This window comes from Nesoenas mayeri (genome assembly GCF_963082525.1).
Source record: "Nesoenas mayeri genome assembly, chromosome: 2".
Taxonomy (NCBI): domain Eukaryota; kingdom Metazoa; phylum Chordata; class Aves; order Columbiformes; family Columbidae; genus Nesoenas; species Nesoenas mayeri.
Window position 1 is genome coordinate 108672421 of NC_137543.1, and position 25021 is coordinate 108697441.

Consider the following 25021-nt stretch of genomic DNA (forward strand, 5'->3'; position numbering starts at 1 on the left):
AAAAGAAAGAAGAAAGAATTTATACCAATCTCTATGGTGTCTGAAACCTACCTTCTGTAGTTTTGCATAGTCATTTGCACCATATCTAGTATTGACAATGAAACTGAAAACAAGAGCAAATAAAAATAATTTATTACCTTACCTTTTTGCCCCCCTCAAAACAAAAACATGTCACACTGGAGAAAAAAAAACAAAGGACTGATTGCATTATATAGGTAAACATTTTAGTTTGATTGGCAGAGTTGCAGAACAATACCATTCCGGGAAGCTCAATTCACAGTATATGTTAGTCACAAACAAATGCAATACACATCAAAAAAAGGGGAAAATAGATACCTTTATATTTCATAGACCAGTAGCAGTCCAGTCTAAGCCCCTGCTATTTAAAATAAGCACTATGAATAGGGTTCCACCATCTGCTGCAGAGCCATCAAAATTATTTATACAGAAAATACGATGACAATAGCTTTTAATCCCTGCCTTTTTAGTAAAAAAATACATAATTTCAAATTCTCATTCCAGCACAAACTGGTACAACTTTTTTGTGTATAACAGATTTTCAGGTGTAATTCACTGGAATGTTTTAAGTATTTTACTATTGATTTCTCTGGTCTTTCCATCATGCTTTCAATGTGTTTGAGAGTTGAGTTGCAGGACAATTGCAAGTGGTTTTGGATGAGAGAATATTTATCCAAGAACTACTAATATTGTTTAATGGACTCCCAAGTGTGCTATACCTATGAGCTGTAAGGTGCACATTTCATCACTTCATGATGATGAAATGGGAATAATATGCAAATACGTAGTGTCTGTAGTTGTCATTTCCCCTCCTAACACTGAAATAACAGGCATGTTGATCCTCTGAAAACTGGGGCAGCATTTGCCTAAAAGCACAGTAGATATACTTCCGTGTTTCACAAGTAGAATATTTTTTTTGTCTAGCTTTTAAAGTTTTCTATTTAACAAAATTGAGTCAATAAAGAAGGAGAAAACATCCTTTCAGATTCTCTACTGGATTATTCCTCTGCTTGTAAATTCTAACACAAATTCCTTCTGTCTTACTCAGTGTAAGGATATCCATCCAAATTGAGAACATAAAGGTTACTGACATCCTGTAATTTTCTGTGGTAACATAAACCAGACTTTCTAGCAACAAACTGAGCATAATTTGAATAAGAATCAGCAACTTGTTGTATACCATTTCCTAATCATGTGCCAGCAGAAGCTGTAGATTTGCTATAAAAAATGCTTGAGAATGTAAAAAATAAGATCTGAATGTGAGAGTTAATACAATTTTTCCCTAGCAACACGTAGGCACTTCTCTCTGCAACAGAACATTATACCACAAACTCACTGCTGCTGTGATTTCCTCAATACCTCATATTGCAGGGACTGAATGAACACAAGTACTGCCAAATTAAAAACGTAGCACTGACAAACACAGGGCAGGATGTTGAGTACACAATTTAATTATGAGAAACTTGGTGTTTGTGGGAGGTGTAGGAAGTAGCAGGTCACAAAAAAAAAATCAAGGACTGAGATTCATGATAAAATGAGCAGAACTTGAGAGGTCACTGCAAACTGGGTGAGAGGCAGTAGCTGATGTGGCTGTACGCTCAAACCAGACAAACCCTGGGTATGACACCTTAACTATCTTTTGCTGTAGGTCAAAGTAAGTTGAATTATCCTGTATTGCTGTGAGTCAAGAACATACCAACATACCATTACCAATGCTAAGCCATCCTACCTGCTATGTGACAGTAAACTGCTCAGGAGTGTGCGTCCATGTGGTGACTTGGACAAATTTCATACTTGCAGGTAGTGCAAGATGGGTTGTTTCGCTCATGGTTAGAGTCTCCACTTCTTTCTCTAATGAGAAGACTCCCATAAGAAGCTCCTTCTTAGAGAGCTTGGCATTTTGAAATATTAGAGATAGTTTTCTCCATATTTAAGGGGTCACTGAAATAGTAGTGGGGAGGGTATGGTATTTATGTTTCCTGAACTGTGTAAGTATTTTGCTCCTGACACAAAAAACACTGAATCTCATTACCAAACTGGAAGATACTTTGGGGGAAATAATGTCCTGTAGAAATCTGTCAGAAAACCTTATGAAAACAAACACACACATAAAAAATACTTTGTGAACCAACTGTGGTGCTAATTGTTGCTCTGTTTACTGCACATCTAAGTGTATCTTTGCTTATGAATAATATATTTTGCTAAGCAAAATGTGGCCTCTGATACTCAAGGGAAGATAAAGCATTTTAACCTCAGCAATCTCTGATTAACAGGAGACAAGATTAAATCACATACTGTTGAACTGCATCTCTTACTTGTGAACCCAACAAACAAAAAGTGTAGATATGGAAACACTGATAAATAATATTTGGGGCTTCCAAAAGCACTAAAAATGTGGACAATTTTAGGAATATTTGAGGACCTGTGATATGACTTGGGCTTCTGTCTCCTTTTCTAGAAAAAAATAATCTCTGAATTCACTGTGTCCAGCAAATCAGGAAAGCAAACAAGAACAAGCAAGAAATTCTGCATTTAGGTTAGGCAGAATTATAATCACCTGAAGCTTTTGTACCATAACTTCCCAGATCACTGTGCAAATCCATCCTAGAAACATCCACTCATTCAATAGATGAAAATAAAATTCTGCCAGTGGAGAAGGTGAACCTAAAACTTCTCTATTGAAGACCTCATGTGAGAATCTTCTCATAAAGCTCCAGAGGAAAAAATATACAGTTTATCCATGAATATCAGCTTTTCCCAATAGTCCCTCTTCAGATGTCTGTTGTGCTTGATACTTTGTAGTTAAGTAGTCCTTACTAGAAATGACAAATAATGTTCTATCTTACCTGCCTGCTCTTGGCCTTGTGGTTTATCATCACTTGTAGATAGACTGTAAGACAAAAAACATGAAAAAGACAACAAAATTAAATTGCCCAAAAGAACAGCTGCTCTTTCTTGAGGAGATATGAAGTGAGGGAGGCAGCCCAATGGGCAGACACAATACATGGCATGCAGGGTATGGATGAGCTGAGTGGAGATGGCTGGTAGAAAAACAGAGCCATAGGCTCATCTTCTCTCCTGCTTGTGAACATCACCTACTGTCTTCTCAATATACAGCAGCCTCTGTTAAGTGTTGAGGTTCAAATATTGCATCTGTGCTTAAAGAAAATAATGAAATCTTAGCATTCTGCATGAGTAAAGCCTGCCACTTCTGAACTTAAATTTTACTGAAAATCTAATTAAATCAGCTTATCCAGGGCAGGAGTGAGAGGAATGGAAGCAAAAGCCTTTTCAGTGCATCACATGAAAGGCAGCTGTATGATAGCTTTCAGCTGATCTGTGTCTACACGGTGACATGGTAATTATTAATGACACCAGTAATAATTGCCAGCCCTGCAATGCATGAGTTCGGCTGACTTGGCCTTACCCTGCCACTGGAAAATGCTGCTACGACTGGTACATAAGATTACTACCATTTTTTGCTTGTCACTATACCTCTAAACATCATTCCTAAGGCTATGTCTATTTTTGGGCTTCTCTGGTACAACCACACCTCCAACCAAAGAATTCAGCTGCATTTGCTTAAGCAGCAAATGCATGAAGCCATACTGAAGAGGCCATGTGAAATACTGGTCTTTCAGACTTTATTTTTAACCTTAAGAAGGGCAGGAAGTTGAAAAAAAAAATTGGTGAACAAAATACATTCAAGTTTAAGTAAGTTCAAGGTTAAACTGTATTACTCTATGGTAGCACACTGCCTTATGGAGTTGTAGGCATGTGTAACCACAGTTTGCACCATAAATCATGCCTATGTGGCAGCCTACATCTCCCTTGGGTCACCCAGCATTGTGAAATTCCCATGATGTAGCAGGCAGCTTGATCAGAAAGCTATCCAGGCACACACTGGGAAATGCTATCCTTCAAAGAATACTGTGGAACTGAACAGAGCACTGAGATACATTTCTCATGAGGTACTCTGTCATAAGAAAGACACGTCAGTTCAGAATGAATAGTTGTGAAAGAGTATTTTGATGTAGTTTAACAAAATAAAAAGCTCATTCTTTGGTTGACATCAGCCAAAGCAAAATACTTTGTTCTGAATTTTCAAGGGTCATGATTTTTCTACAGGAAACTTCAATATTGCAGATGTATTTCCTGTTGGAGAAACCAGGCAACGAATAATTAAGTAATAATGTGATCCAAACTTACAAAAAACAAGAATTCAATCAGTGATTAATATTTTCTTCTATAGAGCCTTCTAAAGATAAAAAGTAGAATACCAGTAGATTGCCAGATCTGTTTAGAGCAATTAACCACTTCATTGTGTGGCTTCATTTTTGGTGAATCCTGGAATGCAGGAAAAATTATGGGAGAAAGGTCTAGTAATTTCCGTTAGTCATCTGAGGAATTTTTGTAAACCAAATTTGGAAAGTAAAAGAAAATCCTGAATTATTAATTGGTATCTATTATCTGCCAGTCCATATTCTGGAATTATCTTGCAGTTTTCATGAATTTGGAAAACTAGCTTTTCTGATTTGGCATGAATGCATCCCAATGTATTGTTTCTGCATAGCTTGGAATGGGAGAGAAAATCCACTCTTGTGCAGAGGGAGTGTTATTGCCACCTTTTTACCAAGCAGGGTAAGCACAGCACAAGTGATCAACCTTGTTTGCCCAAGGCCACATAAGTCTTGCAGCACAGCCAGGTGTTCTGCCTTTCCATTCAGTTTTCCAACTTGAAGGTAAGCAAAGAGGGCTCTGAAATATTGAGCTTATTGCTGAAAAATGCTATAAGCAGGCTTCTTTTCCTTCAGGTCCAACTGAAGCCACTGAGACCATCAGTTTAAGGAGACACCTTGCTCTCTGTGACGAAAGAGAGAGGGAAGTGCTGTCCTGCAACATGTTTCAGTTGGACATAAGGTAAAGCAGAAGACATTTTCATTGCATTATCACGATTCAACTGTGCAACTCTCATTAACGCAGTGAGAAGACATGGAAAGACTGCAGCAATCAGAAGTCTTTACACTCAAGTCTTTAGAGATCTAATTTTGATTTGTAGAGTACAGTATATGTGGATTTGCAAGGTTACTCTGGTTTTTATTACACTACAGAGCAAGAGTGTTGTTCTAAAACTGTCAATCTCTGCGTAGCTGTAACTCTGAAAGCTCATTACTAGTGCAACAAAGATTAAGTAAACCAATATGTTTTCTCTAAATCAGTCTTTTAGGTTTCCTTTATGGTGAATGCAGAGAGTAAGACACCTCCACAGTAGTTCACCTGTGTTTGGAGGAAGATACAAGGAGCGATTTGAAGGTGTTTTCTCCACTGACTGAAGAAGCAGCCTAGCCTAGGACCAAACATGGAGCTCTGGGACAGCTAGTGAGATGACTCTGGGTGCTAGGTGACATACTCTGACAAGTGGCACATTTACCCAGGCAGAAGTGAGAACAGTAGTATAAATGTGCAGTTTTGATGAAAACAAGATCAAATTTTGCAACACATGATGATTTTCCCCCATCCAATGAAGATAAAGGAAGCAAAGTTCAACCAGAAGCGCTACACTGAGTATTGATTTAAGTAATCGACACTTATAAACTAACCTGGCGAAACAACAGATTTGTGCAAATTTAAGATTTCAATGGGAAATACAAACAGGTGCACAGATTCCACCAGAACCTCTGTGGGCAAGAATAAAAGATTAAGAATAAAATTAAGATGGAGCTAGTGATGAAGAACAAAGTGTGAATGTTCATCACTTGTACAAGTATACTAGTACAGAAAAAAACCAACAAACCTGACATTGCCCTCAGTTACCATGGGATGCTCAGAATCTGCAGAAACTCTTTTTTGCAGTCTACCAAGCAGTGGTGGTCTACCGTTTTTGACAGTAGAGAGTCTTCATCTAGGTACACCCATGATTCTCTGCTGCACAATAGAATCTCTCTCTTGTCCGTCCCAAAGCTATGGCTGATCCTTTGGCCTGGACCTGATGCCAGCTCACAAATCAAATCTGAAAACTAGAGAAAAAGATGCCCTGCCCTTACTTATCCTAAAGCATCAGCAGTGGTTTTAAAGCCTGCCAGTCAATAGAAATCTTTAGTCATCGTAGTAGCGGGATGTGACTTTTTGAGGCTAAATTCCTTGGGCTAGTACTATGTAAACATGTATTCCTTCTTGAACAGGCAAGACTCCTCTTTCTTTTTCACCTCAGTTCCCAGTGTGCAATACAAATACTACCTCTTTCCAATATTATACATTTGAATGGTAAGATTTTTGACCAGCAGGAACTTGTACATTGATCAGTATAATAATGTGTTCTTCTTCTTTTCAGTTTCACTATAACAAAAAGTTTAAAGTCCTCCGACATGATTAGCATTGAGATATCTTGTTACATATCAATTCCCATAGCTTTTAGAAATTAACCTTTTCCCACATTTTCAGATGTATTTACAACCAAAAGTGAGCTTGGTATAATGCCACTGACATAGCTGTCCAGATGCTACCCATCAGATTGTGAAAACTGCTCTAGCAAACCAGTAAGGCACTGTTCTCATAGCCATCAATGCAATTATTAACGACATCAAGGCAGAGTTGTTGCTGAGGTGATGAGAAGGGGTGAGGAGAAGGGGGTGTCTGCGATGACAGATAGAAGCCAGGCTGTGTCAAAGACATTCAGAGAGAAAAATGGATTAAGGCCCACAAGAACAGCTTTTATGTGGTTTGGTATCTGCAGACATGGCAGTGGAAGGGAGCACCTATTAAATGCTGCTTTCTTTAGTGAATCTTAGAGGCTTTTTGCCTGACCCTGAGAGTGCTGGTTCAAGGAAGCCACAACTCAGCAGCCACTGACTGAAGAGATATCTCCACTCAGCTTTGCTGAGATGCTTGATCTGCATGGCCTGGGATGCTGCCACCAATCCCTGAGCTAAAAAGTTCATCCACCAAAGTGAACAGCAGCCAAGAGAAGTGGTTTTATGACTTTCCTGGCTTGAAAACCCAAGGGAGCAATGTCTAGGTCTGCTGTAGTCACATGCAGCAGCCCAGATGTGACACCAGAGACAAAAGATTTTACAAAGCCAACTACCAACAGTTGAGGTGGGGAAAAAATATTTTCCTGTCCCTTTTGTGAATATTCTAGGGACAAATAAACCAAGATACTCAATATTCTTTGAAATCATTTAGATTTTTAAATGTAATTAGTAATTTATCATTGGGTTGATACACGCACTGATTTATTTTCTATTATTGCCTTTTAGGAGATCATGAGACTAATAAAAAGGCATGAGTAAAAGACTGAAAGAACAAGTTAGAAATCTCCTTTGTGCAGAAAATGGGATATACACCATGAACTGTGTTTCTGAGTCCTCTGGCATAGGGACTCCAGAGTCTCATCTACTTGCTGTGGCCTCTCAAAGTCTTTTCAACTAGAGTATTGCAGTTACAGAAGGATTGTGAGAAAATATTGCATTTGGTCAAAGAAAAAAATACAAGGAAATGGAGCATCCCATCTATCAGAGAAGTTGTGAGGAAAAATACCTGGGCAGCAGCAGAAGGTCAAAGAAAGGACTGTAGTGTTTTGGGGAAAGTAAGAGGCAAGAGTGAAGCAGAAGGACCATTTTTTTCATGTTAGGATGACCCACAACAGAGGAGACACAGTGACACACCTTTTCAGGGTAGGAAGTCAAAGTTCAGAGCTAGTTTAATTGAAATTAGCTCATTTCCCAGCTGAGTAATCCACCAACCTGATTCTCCTTTGTCTGATGACTTGCATAGCCATTTACCGCTGGGCACAATGAGGGTAAGATGCTACAATGAGACTGAACTGTAAACGACACAACACAAAGGGCAATAAAGAGTTTGGCCCTAGATGATGTGGGAAGTACAGAGGTAACTTCCATTACATTTAATTAGTGCTTTCACCATTAATTTCCTGTGCATAGACAGCAGAAGACATCCTTTTGATTTCAAATTAATTAACACATAATGATTAATCTGATAGGGTACATCTTTTCAGACAAGAGTGTCCTCTTGATCACAGTTTGGGTGCCAGCACCACTCATCATCTGTGTGTTTTAATTTCTAACTGCTCTCCAGAAGCAAATTTAGCTCTGCAAATCTGTCGATAGAATGAATGACTGGCTGGTTTCCACATTCTGTGTGTTTTGTTCATTTGATAACACGCTGAGAACATCTTGGAAATAACTTTTTTTTTTTTTTCTCTCCCCTTCCCCTCCAAGGAGGTTTCAAGGTAGAAACTGAGGACTCTCCATCACTGAGAAATTTATACCAGCTCTTTAGTACAGAATGCAAGAAAAGTTTCTAAAAATTGAAAAACACATAAACAGTTTATGGCAGGTTCCCAGACAGATTCATCTCACTTTAGTTGCCAGCATTTAACAGAACCATTCTCCTTGCCATCAACTACAGTAAAGTGTGTTTGTTTCACTGAAACAGCATCTTGAACTTCATCAGCTTTGCACCATATTCCTTACACTCTATGATACCTACTGGGTAGCGCTACTAATATTACTCTTCCCTTTCCATTTGTCAAGTGATTACTCAGTCACACTTGGTTAATATTTATCCACTTTCTTTAGATGTTTATGAATGTAAACATCTCCATATCCAGGTGCACCAATACTTGCGTAGACAGTGCACAGTTAACTTCAATACTGAGAAATATGCAACTAAACTTGCGGTTATACAGATATGAATTAGGAGGTAGCAGCAAATCTCAGATACTTTGACTTAAGAAGGCCATTAAATTCTGAAGACATTCCATTTCCATACAGAAAAGTATTTGAGAATACTTATGGTGACTGGGTTGTTTTGACATGACGGCAGAACAGTAAGTATACTTTTGCAATACAAAATGGAGAAAAAAAACTGGATGGGATGTTTTTCTACTATCAACTCTACAAATTCACATATATTTAGTTTCTGAATCAAATGCTGTGCTTAGGAAACGATCTAAAAAAAATTAAAAAGAGAATGGTAGTAAAGCAACAAATAAGATACTATTACTGTGGAAAAATTTGCATGATATGGTTGTGTTTGGCATTCTGGCTCAGCTACACTTTTTATGGCAGCTCCATCAGGGAGAGAGCTCATGGTATCCATCTACCCATCTCTGCTGCAGTAAAAAAGAAGAAAGGTGTAGCTAGCACAGTGCTTTCAAGCAGGATCAACCATATTTTCTGGTCTGTAGTATTCACTCTTTACAGTTGCCATTTACTGGGACAAACCACTGCTTGAGGACTGGAGACTCTTGTTTTCTGTCTGTCTCACTAGAAGCAAAAGGAGATATCTAAAAACCTTTTCAGTCTTCAACTTTAGTCCCATCTTTGGGCAGCTAAAGGAAATTGAAGCCCCCTTTCCCTGCCCATCAATCTCCAAGTGGTTAAACACACTGAAAACCTAGCTACTGTAGGAAGATACTAATTTTGTCTCTTGAGCATGTCTGTCATTTGCATTGAAAGAAATGAAGGACGCTTGGTTTGATATTCAAAGCACACCTGGAACATCCATGTGAAAACTCACGAGTGAAGCGATTCCAGGGAATGAAGCTTTTCTGGAAGTGTGCCAGGTAGTGAAAGTTTGTAATAACACTTCAACCCTTCTCATGTGTTGGTAAATATAAATTTGTGTAGATTTCTCTCTGTATGAACCCTTTTGTAAAATTCCTGCTCAGAGATCACAATATTATTCTTATTCTGCTCTTTCCAAAGTAGAAGTCCTACGGCTGCTCGAGACAATCAGTGTTGTTCACTGTGAATAACTAAATTGGAAGTTGATGGTACCATCATGCTACATTTTACACAGAACTATGAGCTCACTCTTAATTGAGAAGAAAGTTAAGAGATAATGCTAAGTAATAATAGCTAAAGACATTTCTATTTCAAACAGCATAAGACTGCTGAAGAAGGAGAGTGAGGGTTGTATTTTAAACCTCCCCAAGACACAAGAAAAAGTGCATAAGTTCAGTGCACAGGTTCCCACAAGCAAGGAAACAAAACAACAACAGTGAAAACACTAATAGCAGCAACAATTTTGCAATACATTCAGTCTGAGTCTGTTGTCTTTGCTAAATAAACATACCCTACTTGGTCAAAAGAGACAGCCTATGAAGCTATGAAAAATATCAGAGCTCGTTAAATCTGGAATTAAGCTCTTTTAGCTGGAAGTAGATACAGAAATTAAAAATAGATACAAATTTTTTCCCACATCATATCTTACAGATCAGAAGAAGAAAAAACAAAAAAAGGCTTTGTAAAATTTTTAACTACTAAAATGAAAAAAACTATAGGCTCCAACCTGTATGGCTTGATCCAGCTGTTAATTTAATGAAATAATTGCAGAGTGGTGCATGTGTGCCTCTTCTCTGCCACAGACCCAATGTCTGAAAAACTGGAGGACAAGAACTGGTGTTCTTGGCTTGGTTTTCCACCCCCATTTTTTTTTTTTTCCAAAGATACCAGGAAGGGCAAGGAAAGGCTGCTTGCCAAGAACTGGTGTTTAAGTTGGTAGTTCATATGGGTGACTGTTTGTTTAGCCTCCGGGCAAAGGAAAAGCAGAAATCAGGACTAGTCTAGTTTTTAACGATGGGAACTCTAGAAAAAAGGAAAAAGACAGGATGGGAAAGAGAAGGTGGAGAAGTCAGGGCAGCGATAACTGAAACAAGGAGCGGGGGCGAAAAGCAAAAAAAAGAAGCAGCAAAATCCAGAAGTTCTTTCAGTTGCTTTCATTTCCAAGAAATATGTCGCTGTCCCTTTAACTCTGCATGCCTCTTTGGCACATGTACCAGGGGAAGGATTACACTTCACTAAGGAAGTAATGCAAACTTGTCTTCATTTGGTTACCATGGATATGGCACTATGTGAGACAAAGCCTCCCATTTGCATTGCAAACAACCAGGAGCAGTGAAGGACACCCAACTTGATATTCTGGCCACAGTGTCCCAGGTTCTTCCTCCTGACTGATCACATGTAAAGCAATCACCAGCTTTGGGCCTGCACTTGGTACCAAGAGAACAAGGGTAAAGGATGTTGTATTTCAGATGAAGAAGAAAGAGGCAGGATCATGCACATCTGCAGCACAAATGGGATTTCTTGTGCTACCTAATGTGAAATAGCTAACAGATAGGGGTGGCAATCATTTAGCTTTCTAGCTCTTCCCCCCTGGGGTACTAGAACTGAGTCAATATGTTGGCAATCTGGAATAAGTGATTTCTACAAACACTGGAATGGAATAGAAAGTGGCCAAGTCTTACGATTACTGGGCTTTTATGCAACAGTTTTTATCTAGCTGAGTGTCCTCTTCATTCTGCAGTATTACTGGATAAGTTACCTTAATTTTATACAAAATCTAGTTAAATAAGCAAAATGAACAGTCTCCTAAGCAGACCTAGTGGGAACTTGCACAGTACAGTTAAGAATGAAGAGGGAAATTGTCTCGTTTCCCTAAAACAAATTGCAGATGATTGTTTGTCTATTGATTTGCTAGATTGTCAGTAATTCTTTTTTATTGTTTTAACTCTGCCAGATATATAGTCACACATCATTTTTATTTCAACTGACATGGAATACAAATGGTATGACCCTGCTTCTATGGATAGAAATGGCCAAATTGCCATTAGTTTGAGTGAAGAAAGAACTGGATCCCAAACAGCCTACATCCATGAATCAAGGGTTTTCTTTCCAATAACTCTTATGCACAGATTCGCCAGAACGATAGATCAGACATTTGGCAAAAACATTATTTCCTCCCTTAGCACTGGATTAGGCACTTCTCTGATGGGCCCAGGACAGCTATACCATTCCAGGGTACTCTTCTTGGCTCCTCACTTCAGGAGAGTGGTCTACAGCTCGTCATAGGGCACCAGCACTATCTAACTAGCTTTCATTTAATAAGGAGGGTGCAGCCAGACCACCCTCTGTCCTTACACCGCTATTCTCTGCAGGTACGGGAGGATAATTAGGAACACCAACCATTCAGTTGCCCACCAAAAGGTCCACAAAATAGTAGCTTTCTGCCAATATAATACCACTTGGATCAGTGGATTTGTTTCCTGCTGGTGTCTGTGAGTGAGGAAAGCATCAGCCTGAGATGTGTTTGCTTTTCCCTTTCTTTTAAAGCAAGCAGCTGGCACCATGCCTAGCCCTGAATGCATTTTCTAACACTGTGCCTATGGGGAGCTCAAGCCCAGTGTCATCATGTCCCTGAAAAAGCACCATGAGCAAAGAACAGGGGGCTTTGCAAAAGGGTTAATTTACCTCTTTGTTCTGCTGTCCCACCTCAGCATGCTCCTTGAACTCCCACTCAGACCCCAAAGAGGCACAGTAATATGTGCTCATGATATTGGTTTTAGAGGCAAAAAGCAACATCACCAGACTGAGACCTTCACATACCCAAGCATTTCCAGCAGCCTTAATGCTAAGTTAACTAACAACAGGACAGAATCTAGCAGATCCTTCAATGAATGTGCTGCTACGGAGAGGGACAGGGAAGGGGGCAAGTCTTAAACACAGAAATACAGCCCCAGACTCGTGATGCCTGTGCAAGCACCACTGGACTTTAGATGTACACACTTCAGTCTCTTCCTACCCTTTCAGAGCAGCCAAATACCTGGACCAGCAGCTCTCTGCCTCCAGCAGCTCTCCAGGGATTCAGGTCCTCAGCCTCCCTTTTCAGCGATGCAGAGTGGGGGCACATTGCCCATGGGCTGCTCTTAGTGCTCTTCCAGATGCACTCTGCAGCAGCAACAGGGAAGTGCAGAAAACACTGGTGCCAGCCTGTCTTTTCAGGCCAAAACAAATGCAAATCCTCATCACTTGCAGGTCTCCTCGAAAAACGAACTTTGCATTTCATTTACTTTTAGTCCCGTCCTCTTGCCCTGTAGGATCTTTTCCTTCCTCTGCAACAAAATTGATTAGGAAACAATTTTCTTGGCATTTCTTTAAACATTAGTACACTGGCCAGCAGAGATGTAGTAAGGCAGGCAGGACAGTAAGTCTCTTGAATGACAAAATGGCTCTGAGTGAATGATATATGGAAAGCACTGTTTAATGTCTGAAAATAAGTTTGGGCTCAGTCCTCCAAGCAATAGGTCTTTTTCCTCTGTGTATTTGGTCCTGTTTATTTTAGTAAAAAACATTTTGTTGCTTTAATTCTACTAATCGACCACCAGAGAGAGGGGAAAAGCAGCATTCCCTTCCTCCTCACATCATCCTGACTGAAAATTCTGTATGGTAATGCTGAATCTATAAATGGTAGATATCTTGATATTTCTACTGGTTTCAAGGGAGTTACAAACAGATATTCCAGAAGAAATAAATGGCCTAACATTTTTATTTTTAGCATTGTCAGAGCCAGGAATAACTCGCCTTGACTCTTATGGACAAGGCTAAATTTGCAGAACTGAAATTTAGAACATTTGTTTCTTCTTCTCAATCAAACTAGGATCTTTAGGTCATAAAGGATACAGCAATAGTTAAGTATATTTGCCCTTGCAATGTCATTCTTACAGGGCACATTTCAAAGTATAGCACTAGTGCAAACTATTTTTACATTTGTTGCTGTTTATAGCAATACATTTCAAGTGGAATCTGGTTCTCACCAACCTTTATATCCCTATCCCACCCTTACAAATGAACTCAGACTTCTTATTTTATAACAGTCAAAAAACCCAATACGGATGAGATGCATATGTATTTCACTAATATCTCAGTAACATCCTAAAATGGAGAAGCAAACATTGATTCTGCATGATTGCAGCTAGTCATACCTGATTTTGCCGTGATTTTGGAACAGATTCAGATAGCTTTAGGTTAGCTCACAATCAGACTGACTTCAGTCAGAAGCCAGCATGCTTGGTATCTGTCAGTATATAAGGAAAGAAATCAGATGAGGCTGACCTCCTACCTCACATTAAAGATACTACATGTTCCCCAGAACTGCTCTGACAAGTGTTTAACCGCAATTACTCCCTTCTTTCTCTCTTCAGTAGAGAGTTTCAACTGATTTTTCTTTCATCTGGAAATAGACAGATTTTGCCCAAAATTACTCTTGATTTAACTGACAGTTGCTTCAGGTCTAGTTCTGAGACTACAAAAGTCAATTGAAAATTACCCTCTGAGAACTTGGTTCAGGCTTTGTCCACACCAGACTCTGATAGTGATTATGAACATGAATTTTCCCCGTCTGTGAAGTGGCACAAGAAATCCTGAAGGCAAACATTTTACTTTTCTCTGTTGATAAGTGTATGCTTTGCATACTGGGGGCAGGCGGAGGGGGGAGGTGAGACTGTAAGTATATGTAACCTTTTGTGTTGTAGGTTAGATTTCATGTCCCTTAGTCAAACAGAGCAGTCATTTAAACAATTGCTAACCTTATCTCTATGTTTGAGGAAACAAAGAATATAGTCAGTAAGTCAATAACTTTATCTGACTTTATACAGACCAATAAAACTACACGGCTCAATATCTTAGATAGTGGTATCACTAGGCACTGTACATTTAATTACTCAGTGATACAAGCTTCCAGCTTTAGCTGCTGGTAATGGCATTGTCCTATGCACATGGACTAATATAGTATGATGCAGTTGTGCTGTGTTAGACACAACTTCCCTCTCTACTAGATGTGTCTACACACAGTGGATAGCATCACACTTCTGTCAGTAGTGCTTATCTAGGGTAGACTTACAATACAAATGGAATTTCGATAAAGAATAAGGGAAAGTAAAAAAGGCTTACCTGGGCCAGCACAGGTACCACAGAATGTACTCTAATGCTCCTTCAGAAGCCAGAGGAGGGACAGGTGAGACTCTCCAGCAGGTCTCCCATCCCAGCTCAACAGCTGTGACAGTCTCTCACAGCTTTCCCATTCCTAAAGCAGAAAGGACAAACATTTGCCTAGCCTGGGCTGATATTTTCATAATCTCCACCCATTTCCACTAAAAAAGAAACCTGTATTTCAAATACACTTTGTCTACTCTGTGTCACGTAGGTGTTTTCAAGATTAGATACGTTCAGGAAATTTTATACTATAAAGTGTTTTCTTAAAGGGGTTCAGGAAGCTGACAAGGCACAGATTTTTGGGCCAGTGCAACCTGTGTGTGTACAGAGTCATACGCGAATGCAAAACACCTGGGCAATCCTGTGGGGTGAGGCAGACACAAACTGGGAAGAGGTCTCAACAATCTCCAAAACTGGACTGCCTTAATGTGGTCGGTCCATGCTGTCTTCTACAGGTGTGAAGGTCTAGATGTCCACAAGAAGCCAGCCTGTCCAATTGTCAGTCGAGTACCTGGATATGGTGGTAACCGCAGAGTTCATCAGAACAAATAAAAATTCCTGGTGCCTTTATCACTCAAGGAAATGGCACAAAGTGCTCTCAAACATCAATCCCAAGAACAAACAAGACTTTAAAAACAAACAGGCGAGCTAACAAAAACAAACTCAGCACTTGAAAACTGATGAAAATAACAACAGAGCCAAAGCTTACAAAGCTGCTCTCATCAGACTTGAGAAAAATAAACAAACAGCCTGACAAACAACAAATCCAACCTTGAAAAGCTACATTCAGCAGCACAATATTCCCAAACATGCAACTGGTACAGGGTGAGCCATTTCAGCTGGGGGCAGATCAGAAGGTGCAAAGATCTTTTCAGTAGCCCTGATACGCCAGAGATACTGAGCAGACTAGCTAGGATGGATATCGTCCTATGCAAATCTCATATCTGCAGCCTGGGTCAGCCTGTGACTCCCACCAAGTATTTTGGGCAAGTAATATAACTTCTCTACACTGTAACCCTTATAAAAGAAGGATTCCAACAATCTGGCACATGTATGTTAAGGTGCATATACTACTTTACATGTTAATATTATATATTCTCTATGGCCATATAAAGTCTGTCTTCACTGGGGATGAAATACCTCTGCAAGCACATGCTACAAACTCAAGAGTAAAAGAGTGTCCCCAAGCATCTCTTTGACCAGGAATCCTGACCAGAAAAGTCTTCATAATGTCTCCCTCCACATGTGTTGAAAGCTAAAAGTTCATACTGAATGGACTTCATGAAATAGCCAGATCATGAAATTGTAGTCAAGCAGGTTAACTAAATAGATGCTGAGACTAGAAAAACAAGATAAAGGAAAAATTGATTCCATTGTGTAATTCATCTTTCCCCCTTTCTTCCAGTTTTCTACACTTTTTGGCTGCCCATCTTGTCAGTGAGGAACCACAAACCACTGGTGTCACATACAACTTCAGTACATTTTCTATCCCTCCTTGCTCACGCTTGAGGATAGATGTACAAAACTGGTAATAATAATAAGCACAACAGATCTGCACTGAGGTCCATCAGACTCATTTTGTACAGCGCTAACTAGTCTGTGCTATTGCATGGCATTTTACCAGAGATAAACAAGTTTAACAGCAGTAGTTGATATTACAGCAAGATGCAGCAAGATGTCCAGCAGAGCCTGAAGGGATGTCTCTAAAATACTAAGTTGTGTTCCATGATGTTCATATATAGCAAAATTGATCTCAAATTTATGTTATTTTCCCTAGCAAAATCCCAGCTTCTTTAGGAGGGAAAACAACATTCAGCCTGGACTAGCAATTTATCTGTACTTGTCCTCTCTTTGTTTTCAGACCGTTTTGTGGATCATTATACTAAAGAGGTGAAATGAAAAAAATGAAATTAAAGAAGCCAATAGAAATAAACCAACTTCTCCAACCAAGTCAGACACTGTATGCCAACGTCTTTGCAACAGCCAGCATAATGCAATTTATCGTTATCATGAACACAGTTCACTGAACGTACAAAAAAATCCTTTCATTATTATTTTTATCAGGACTCAGAAACAGGGTTTCAAAGACATCTCACCCTCCAGTATGTAAGTTCTAGGTCAAATGGCACTCGCAGTTTTCTCTCTAAGTTTTCCCCATGCACGAAATCCTTCTGTTTTCTTTAGATTTCTGATCTTATTTATCATTCTTATTTATTGCTTTCCCCTTTTTCAATTAAACTACCAAATGAAATTTTACAAGCTCTTTCAAACTCATTAAAAATTTCTATTTTCATAATATAAAACCAACTAATGTTATTTTTATCATTTAATTTGAAAAAAAAAATATTTTAATAAACTCCATTCCTATGTGAAAAATACCTTTCAGACTGGAAAGAAAAAAAAAATAAAGTGATGAAAATGCTATACTAGCACATTTTGAAGAAGTCCAGAAGAAAGGCTACCCTAAACAGTTTCAGGTCAAGATCTGGTCAAGAAGAACAATTTCTAAAAAATGTTCTTGTTTTAGCAGATCAACATTTCTAATGAGGAAAATGTCAAAAACTGTTCTAACCAGCTTTATCTCTAATTCCTTTCCCTGCTCCTCCCTCAATCTCAAATTTGAGGACAGTCATTTTTTGTTAAAAGGCACGTCTGTCTTTAGGGCACAAATATTCTAAGTTTCTGAGAGATTCAAGAAGATGAACATGGCTCCTAAGTGGTGGCAATCTGTTCCTCAGGTTTGCAAACAAATGTTCTGTGTTTGGTGGGAAACCACGGCACATTCACATCCTTCTCTCCACATAGTCTTTCATTTTCTATAAAACAAGCCTTGGCTGGGACTTCAGAGTGGATATACTGTGTTGTGGCCCTCAGTAAAGGATGAAAGGCAACATGCTTGTCACCTCAGTTCCATATGAGCCACAGGAAGGGACTGTCTCAAAGACGAGATATTAAAACGTTTCTCATTCATTACTGGTTGTGATTCAGTCATGCCCACTGCAAAGGACGTGGGACTGCACTAACAAATCTGAGGTTGTATTTTTGGTAGGCAGAGTGGATTTGCACAGACATCTGAATGGCCAGATTTCCCTTCTTGTCTCAATAGGACCCCACTGCATCCAGAGCAACTGGCCAGAGTTTAGGCTCAGAAGCAGCAAAGCATTTGCTTAGAATTAAGCACAGCTTCCACTATTTTGCTGATAAAGACAGGCTTACTCTCAAAATTAAGCAACCTAGACTCAGCCCTTCAGTGATACATTTCCTGCCAATTTCTCTGCAATCACATTTTAAATTTTCCTTTCTCATGTCCTGAAAAAAACCAAACAAACAAACCCCCAAAAAACTACCAACCCTCAGCTTCTTCCTCAGAGATTTAAAGCCATACATGCTTTCTGTACAAATAAAACCTGAAAGTTTGTTTGATGATCTGTGACACTGAAGTGAAACTACTCCTCTCAAGAGTGACTTCTAGAATACTAGGCAAAAAAAAAACCCCAAAACCCCAAAACAACAACAAACAAACAAAAACAAAACAAAACACACACACACCAAAACAAAACAAAACAAAAAACCCCAAACAAGAAACACCAGTTCTCAACACAACAGTCATCAATAAGGAGCAATTTGCATGCATGCATGTATCTGCTTTTCTCTAGGTGTCTACAGGGAAGTGTACAAAATCAAAAGGAAGTGCTGGTTTTCCAGCATTCTCTGTAAAGGTAGCCAGAAACATCATTAAGAACAAACCTGGATGGGGAAACAATTAAAACTTGTTCTACTGCATCCCACAGCACGAAGAGCCGATTCTGGGCTCCTGCCATGTCTTTTCCCTCCTGTTTTGTCACATGGGAGACAGTCTCTTACAGACAGGGTGTTGAAGACAATTCGGGAACATAGCATATAAACAAGAGGGCCTCCGCTGTCCTGTGACTGCACACTCCCTAGAGACATCTGGTGGGAAAGTTTCTGAAGAACTTTCTTTCCCCAGTGAAAAATGAGGTTATGTTGAAATTGAGATTCCTATGAGAAGGAAGCTTTCACAAGCTGAGATTTTTTTTTCTTAATTGTTTTTAGACAAGGACATTTAGAAAGACACTCAAGTGTTTTCACGTCCCATTTTCCCACTCTGCTACTGTGTTACAACTGGTGAACATTGCTAAATAACTATAAAAAGTGGAAAAATATTATTTTTTTGTTCTTTATTAGGTTCAGATCGTTGTCAATAACAAAGAGTGAGGACATTGGTGTAGAAAATAGTAAGCTGGTTTCTAGAAAATGGTAGTTTCAAAACTCCCATGATCTAGGAAATCTCTATGGACACAATTTTCTGTTTCTCCATGCCTTCATACAGATTAATATCAATGCCTATGCAAAGTCTGTTGTCCTTTATAGGAAGAGATAGAAAAGGAGATAGAAAATTATGTATTTTGTAAACCTTATTCAGATCATAAAACTTTTTGATCCTGTACAAGGATTACAAAGAAAGACTATTAGTAAGTGCAGAATGATGATTTTCTCCCAAATCAGATCCATCTTCCATACAGAAAGGAGTAAAATGATTCTATTATCACTGATGTGATCTAATTTTATCCTTGCTAGAAGGCTGTTCATTATTTTTAAGGAAAGGATGCCACAGAAATGGGTCCCGCAGTCAAAATGCTCTATATAAGAACAAATATTTTGGGCTCGCTCCATCTTTTCTTTATTATTTCAGCATTTGTGACATCCTCTCTAATATTCCCTAGGCCTGTACCTTTTTGCTACTGAAGACAGCTGACAATTTTCATACAGCATCTCTGAAATATCCCAGTTTCCCTTAGAAGATCTCTGCAATAAAATACATTGAGAAAGCAGGGCAATGACATTTGAACACACACGTTTATGAAAAGACCTGGATAATACTTGAATAATTGAACAGACGTCTAAACTTCCACCAGCAGAGGTCATTTTCACTCCAGAATGAGTTACAGAAATCATAAAAATCTCTGTTTTGTTATCTAAGGGAATATCTTTAAAACAGTCCCAATGCTCGAGGTATCCTTCATCAAAGCAAGTAATCTGGGGCAGAATATGAAGAATGTTAAAAAGCTTAAGCAAATGCTCTTAATTTGATCAAACAAATTCAGTTTGTGCTGTGAAATATCAACAAAACTCCTGCTTTCACATTTCTTGTGCATATGGGACTGGTCAGTTTAAGCAACCCTGATGGTCTGAATGCTTTTCCTGAGCAATTATATTTGTCTGCCTATGCCTAGAAACTTGCTTATAGAACACTAAAACTTTGTAAAATTTCCAGTAAAAATGAAGTGGGCAAATGAGAGACATCTGTTTTCTCTCTTTTCTTCCTCGTGTCTACCAGCATCATCTGCAACTCCCTTTCCAGGAGGCCAAATCCCACCCTCACACACCTCCTTGTCATTGAGGGGCATCTCTGACAAACAGACTGTGTTCACAAGGACATACATGTGCATGCCGTTCGCCCAAAAATCAAACTGTGAACTCACACATATGGGCATTTGTGTTTCAGGAAGGGGTGCATTTTAGGTTTTTAGCTTTGGGTAAAAGGTAAAGGTAAGAGCTGTTATTTAGAAAAGGAACCTGGACTTAAATAAACAAACAAACAAATAAAAATTAAGAAATGCCTGTTAGGCACAGCTATGGCATGAACCTGAGAAAGCACTGAACTGTTGTACTGTAACAAATCAAAAATAGAAACAAAGGGAAATGTGCAATTTGATAAAATGTGCAATTGTCCAGAATGAACATTGTAAGCAACACAATGATTCAGAAAATTAGTAGATGTGTGTGAGAGGATACTTGATAGTAAGTAACCATAAAACAAGCATACTGGGAAACACGCTTATGCTGTACATCAGGGAGTTTGATTTTTTGGGTTGTCTTGGCACCTTATGGGTGATAAGATGCTTAGAAAAACATTTCCCTTTACATTGTCTTACTGCCATTAAAAACACCTGCACTCAGTGGTCACAAACCTCTCTACCATTTAATTTTTTACTTTGCTGAAACTACAAATTTATCCTACGGATATATTGTGCTATCTGATAAAGAAACATAGTACGAACCCAGTATTGCTTAACACTCCCACAGAGTTTATCATCTATAACATTCCATGAAATTTAGCCACCCCGACAAGGGCCAGGATCCCACTGCACTAGACACTGTGTAAATGCTATAAGCACATACAAACTTCTAAATGCATAGAAATAATTTCTAAATCATTGCAATGGAAGAAACATAATTTTATAGTTCATGTGGACTTTTAGGACATTCTTCTAGCACAATACATTAATTTCTTGAACTGACAGATCAATCGTTCCTGTCTTTCACACTCAGCATTTTGGTGAATTTTCCACCCCAAGACCTGCTGTTGGACTGTATGATGCAGATGGGGAGATAATGCTGCTTTGTCTGTTGATTTCAGAAGGCCAGTATACGTACACTTGCTGTAAAAACAGTCCCATGATAGACAGTTCCAAACTGGACTGCAAACAGGCTGGTGTCTTGCATAGTAACACACTCAGCAAAGATGGGCTTGAGTTTGATCCAAACCACCTGAAAGACAATGAGAAAACTTTGAATTAGGCCCAGCTACAAAGACAGCAATGGACAGGTTTTGTTTATAAATGCCATGAAGGCTGTTATTGTGGGCAACAGGAAACAGGGAAGAAAGGATGTGAAATATCTCTTCTAAGCCTGAAAACACTGCTCAGCAATCAGTATACAGGAATTAATGCTTGGCAAAGCAATAATATCCCTATTTCTCCTTGTTTTACACCAAGGACCAAAAGGGGAGTTGAAGGAGATTAATTACTTTGCCTGCTAATCAATGCAAAGACATATTTTTCTGCTCCTCCATCTCATAATTTTTATTTCATCTAGTTTGGGTTTTTTTAGGGTTGCCAGATGTCCCAGTTTCACTGGGACAATCCTGGTTTTTGAAGGTACATCCCATCTGCTCTTGAAAATATTTCTGTTCACTGCTCTCTTGTTGATTGTGTGCTTTTAGAGCAGCCAGCCAGCAAAGGACTGCAGGAGAGACACTGATAAATTATTATCAAACTATAAAAAGCGACCTGTATTTCCCAAATGCTGGAAATTAATTCTGTAGGGAGACATTTTTGCAAAAATGCAAATGGTCACTGTGGCACACAAGAAATTATGATTACAAGTCCCATCGCTCCTCAGAGATCATCCCTTAATGTGCATGCATTTCAAACTGGAAGCAGTACTTCTGCCCTTCCTGGGTTGCCTGAGCTCCCATCACAGAGGAAGCCCTGGACTTCTTGATTGTACAGGCAAGAAAAGGGATCTTCTAAAACCAGTGTGGGGGAAGACATTGCAGGAAAACCTCAAACCAGGAGTTGGATGCAGTGGCTATGCAGGTGGCTGGTGAGGAGACAATGCTGCCTCCCTGACCCAGAAAAGTCTCCCAAGGAAGTACCAAGGGAAGGAGGCTACAGAACTCATCACCCCAAAGTATCTAGACAAAGTGGAAGTTTACTGCTACACTTTCAGCTCCAGATCTCTTTCACAGCTGCTAGTTCCCCTGAATATATCACTATAATGAATGTATGACAATATTATTGCTAAAGCTCCAGCTACTGGAGTCATGTGAATCTTTAAGAATCAAAGATGTTCACTAAGAACAGAAAGTGAGTCTGTGGTCCTCATTACAAAAAATGCTTGCAAAACCAGCTTTAAAGGACAAGTGAAAAATATGCCAAGTCAGTTATTTTCCATTCCTTTTCATGGTGTTCTTCTGAGGCATGACTCATAGTTTCTGAATGCCTGGGGAGAAGAGAAAAATATCAAGAAAAAGAGAAGGCAATGATACCTCAAATGGAACGTCATCTTCATCCAATCTGATGCCACTTTTGCAAACAAATCCCATTGCAATATTGCCTATGCATTCTCTTGGGCTTAACAACATTCACACAACTACCTCACTTTGTTCAAGCAAAGGTCTCATTAAAAAACAGCCTTTGTAACAAAGACTGCAAAGAACTTGACAAAATCTACATTGCAGGTCATGCTGAAAGTAGAGGTGTAAAACATTGAAAAGTTAAGAAGAATAACTGCTTGCCTTTTCTCTCTTGGTGTGGGGAATTAAAGGTGGAAAAAGGATCTATAGTTTCCAATCATATGTCAATACAAACAAATATTTGAGCTCTTTAAGAATTAGAAATATGGTAAATATATTTTAGTTAGTACATATAAAGTACTGTTAATGTATTTGTAAACTAAATCAGTACAAACCTTTTCTTGCTAATAACAGCATAAGGGAGTAACAAGGTCTGATGGAAGAGAGGGTTTACCTAGTGACGGAGTTCAAAAACAGGAAGAGTGGAATACCAAAAACAAAACCCACCAGTCTTGCTTATGTGAAATCTAAAAGGAACATTGCATCCACAAAATGCAGACATCTAGAAAGGGAATCGTTTGTCCAAATGACTGACTGCAAAGAGAGTCACTAGCTCAGGCACAGAAATTTGCACTCCAAGCAGCTGGAGTGAGATGAGATGCATCCTGCTCCTAACACTCTCATATAGACAAACAGCTATTTTTAAAAACTTTGGAAAGCCACCATAGCTGCCTAATACTTATTGAATGTAACAAACCTGGATATTAAGTTCTAACAACATATTGACCTTAGAGAACCCTGGATTCATAAGGGACTAGTCTGGGACCACTAACTCCACCTGAAATACTTACGTGGTACAGAAGCCATTTTGAAGAACTGAAGTACAGCAACAAGACGGTGATTCTCTCATTTTCTTATGAGATAACAAATTGAGTTGGCAAAAAAGTTTACTTTTTTTCTTTTTTTCCCCTCTGCATTTCTGTTTGATGGGAGGAAACTCTAGAAATGCTCATCCTGCTTTTCCAGCTCAACCTGTAACAGTCAGCTGTCCCACTGGCCAACAAGGTCCTTCTGCCTCCTCTTGCTCAGGGTAAATGTCTTGCCTAAAAACACAAGCTCACTGGATCAGAATTTTTTTTTTCTTGCATTACAAGGTCCAACTTACAAGCAGGTGCTTTGATAACTGTCCACATCCTGCTTGCAAGGCTCTTCTAAGCACAGCCCGTGACACTTCCACATCGCCTCCAGTACTGTAGTGGCCTGTCCTGACCAGGTCTGAGCTTGTTCACAGCTGAAGCATGACCCACACATCCTTCTCTGGGAGCATGTTTGGGGAAGAAAGCTTCTCTTTTGTGCTAAATCAGATACCTGTTACAGCATCGCTGTGTCAATGCAGGGTGCTTTCAGGACCGTGCTTTTAAGGCAGCACACAAAAGATTTGTTGCAGGCTTACAGATCACAAACCACTGAACTTAGATAAAAGACATGAAGCATAATGGTTGGTGAACATGAGTACCAGAAGTCTATGACAAGTGAACTCAAACTTGGCAGCTGTGTGCAACCTACTTGAACTTGCTCTGCCCTCTCCAGTGGCATAACTAGGACACAGGTTTAACTGGAAGCAGACAGTAAGGAAAGCAATGACTGGTACAGCTATGAGAGAAGGTTTTAAGATCATAATTACCTAATGTTATGGAAAATATTTCATATTGGCGTGCTTTTTGAAACTAAATCCCCACCTGTAAAAGACACATTTTTGCATGCAAGGTGTGATTGACAGAGGTGGAGAGATATACCTTAAAGGTCACAAGACAAGTAATTACTCCTTAGTATCTTAATGGAGAGGTACACCTCAAAGGTCACAAGACAGAGATATACCTTAAAGGTCACAAGAAAGGATTCAGCTGACCGCAGTACTTGCTTTTATTCTATGTATACTACTAGACCTATATCATCCGCAATATATGGAACTTATAACGTTTATTACCAAATGCCTGTAGAGGGGTCAAAATATCTCTACCACTTACCAGCAAGAATCTCAATAATCCATATAACAGTGCCAGCAATAACAGCATCACCATTTACACAAAAGATTTGCAGAAACTCTTTCTGGCTGCTGCCTCCCATGTTTTCAGTAAGGATGCCAGTTGTTTTTCATTTGACATTTGTTCTATCCCAGTTAAAAAGATGTTAAATGAAATTTTAAAGCTGTACAGATAGACTTCTAGGTGCACAGAGCGGAGCAGTGCAAACAAAGCCTCTTGTCATTTTTCACTTATCTCCACATGAAGCTTTTGTTGCTTTCATCAAAGGCAGGAAAGGTACTTTC

The 25021-nt window shown here is 39.2% G+C and overlaps 1 protein-coding gene across 1 annotated transcript in view; it reads right to left on the reverse strand.

Annotated features, from left to right (window-relative positions):
* Positions 1 to 24819, reverse strand: part of ITPRID1 (ITPR interacting domain containing 1) — a gene marked incomplete at its 5' end in the record, with an annotated part of 58060 nt that extends 33241 nt beyond the window's left edge. Inside the window, 4 exon segments of the mRNA XM_080364174.1 lie at positions 52 to 103; positions 12643 to 12687; positions 12690 to 12767; positions 24720 to 24819. Coding sequence (XP_080220300.1) covers positions 52 to 103; positions 12643 to 12687; positions 12690 to 12767; positions 24720 to 24819 — 275 coding nt within the window.
* Positions 24820 to 25021: the final 202 nt, after the last annotated feature.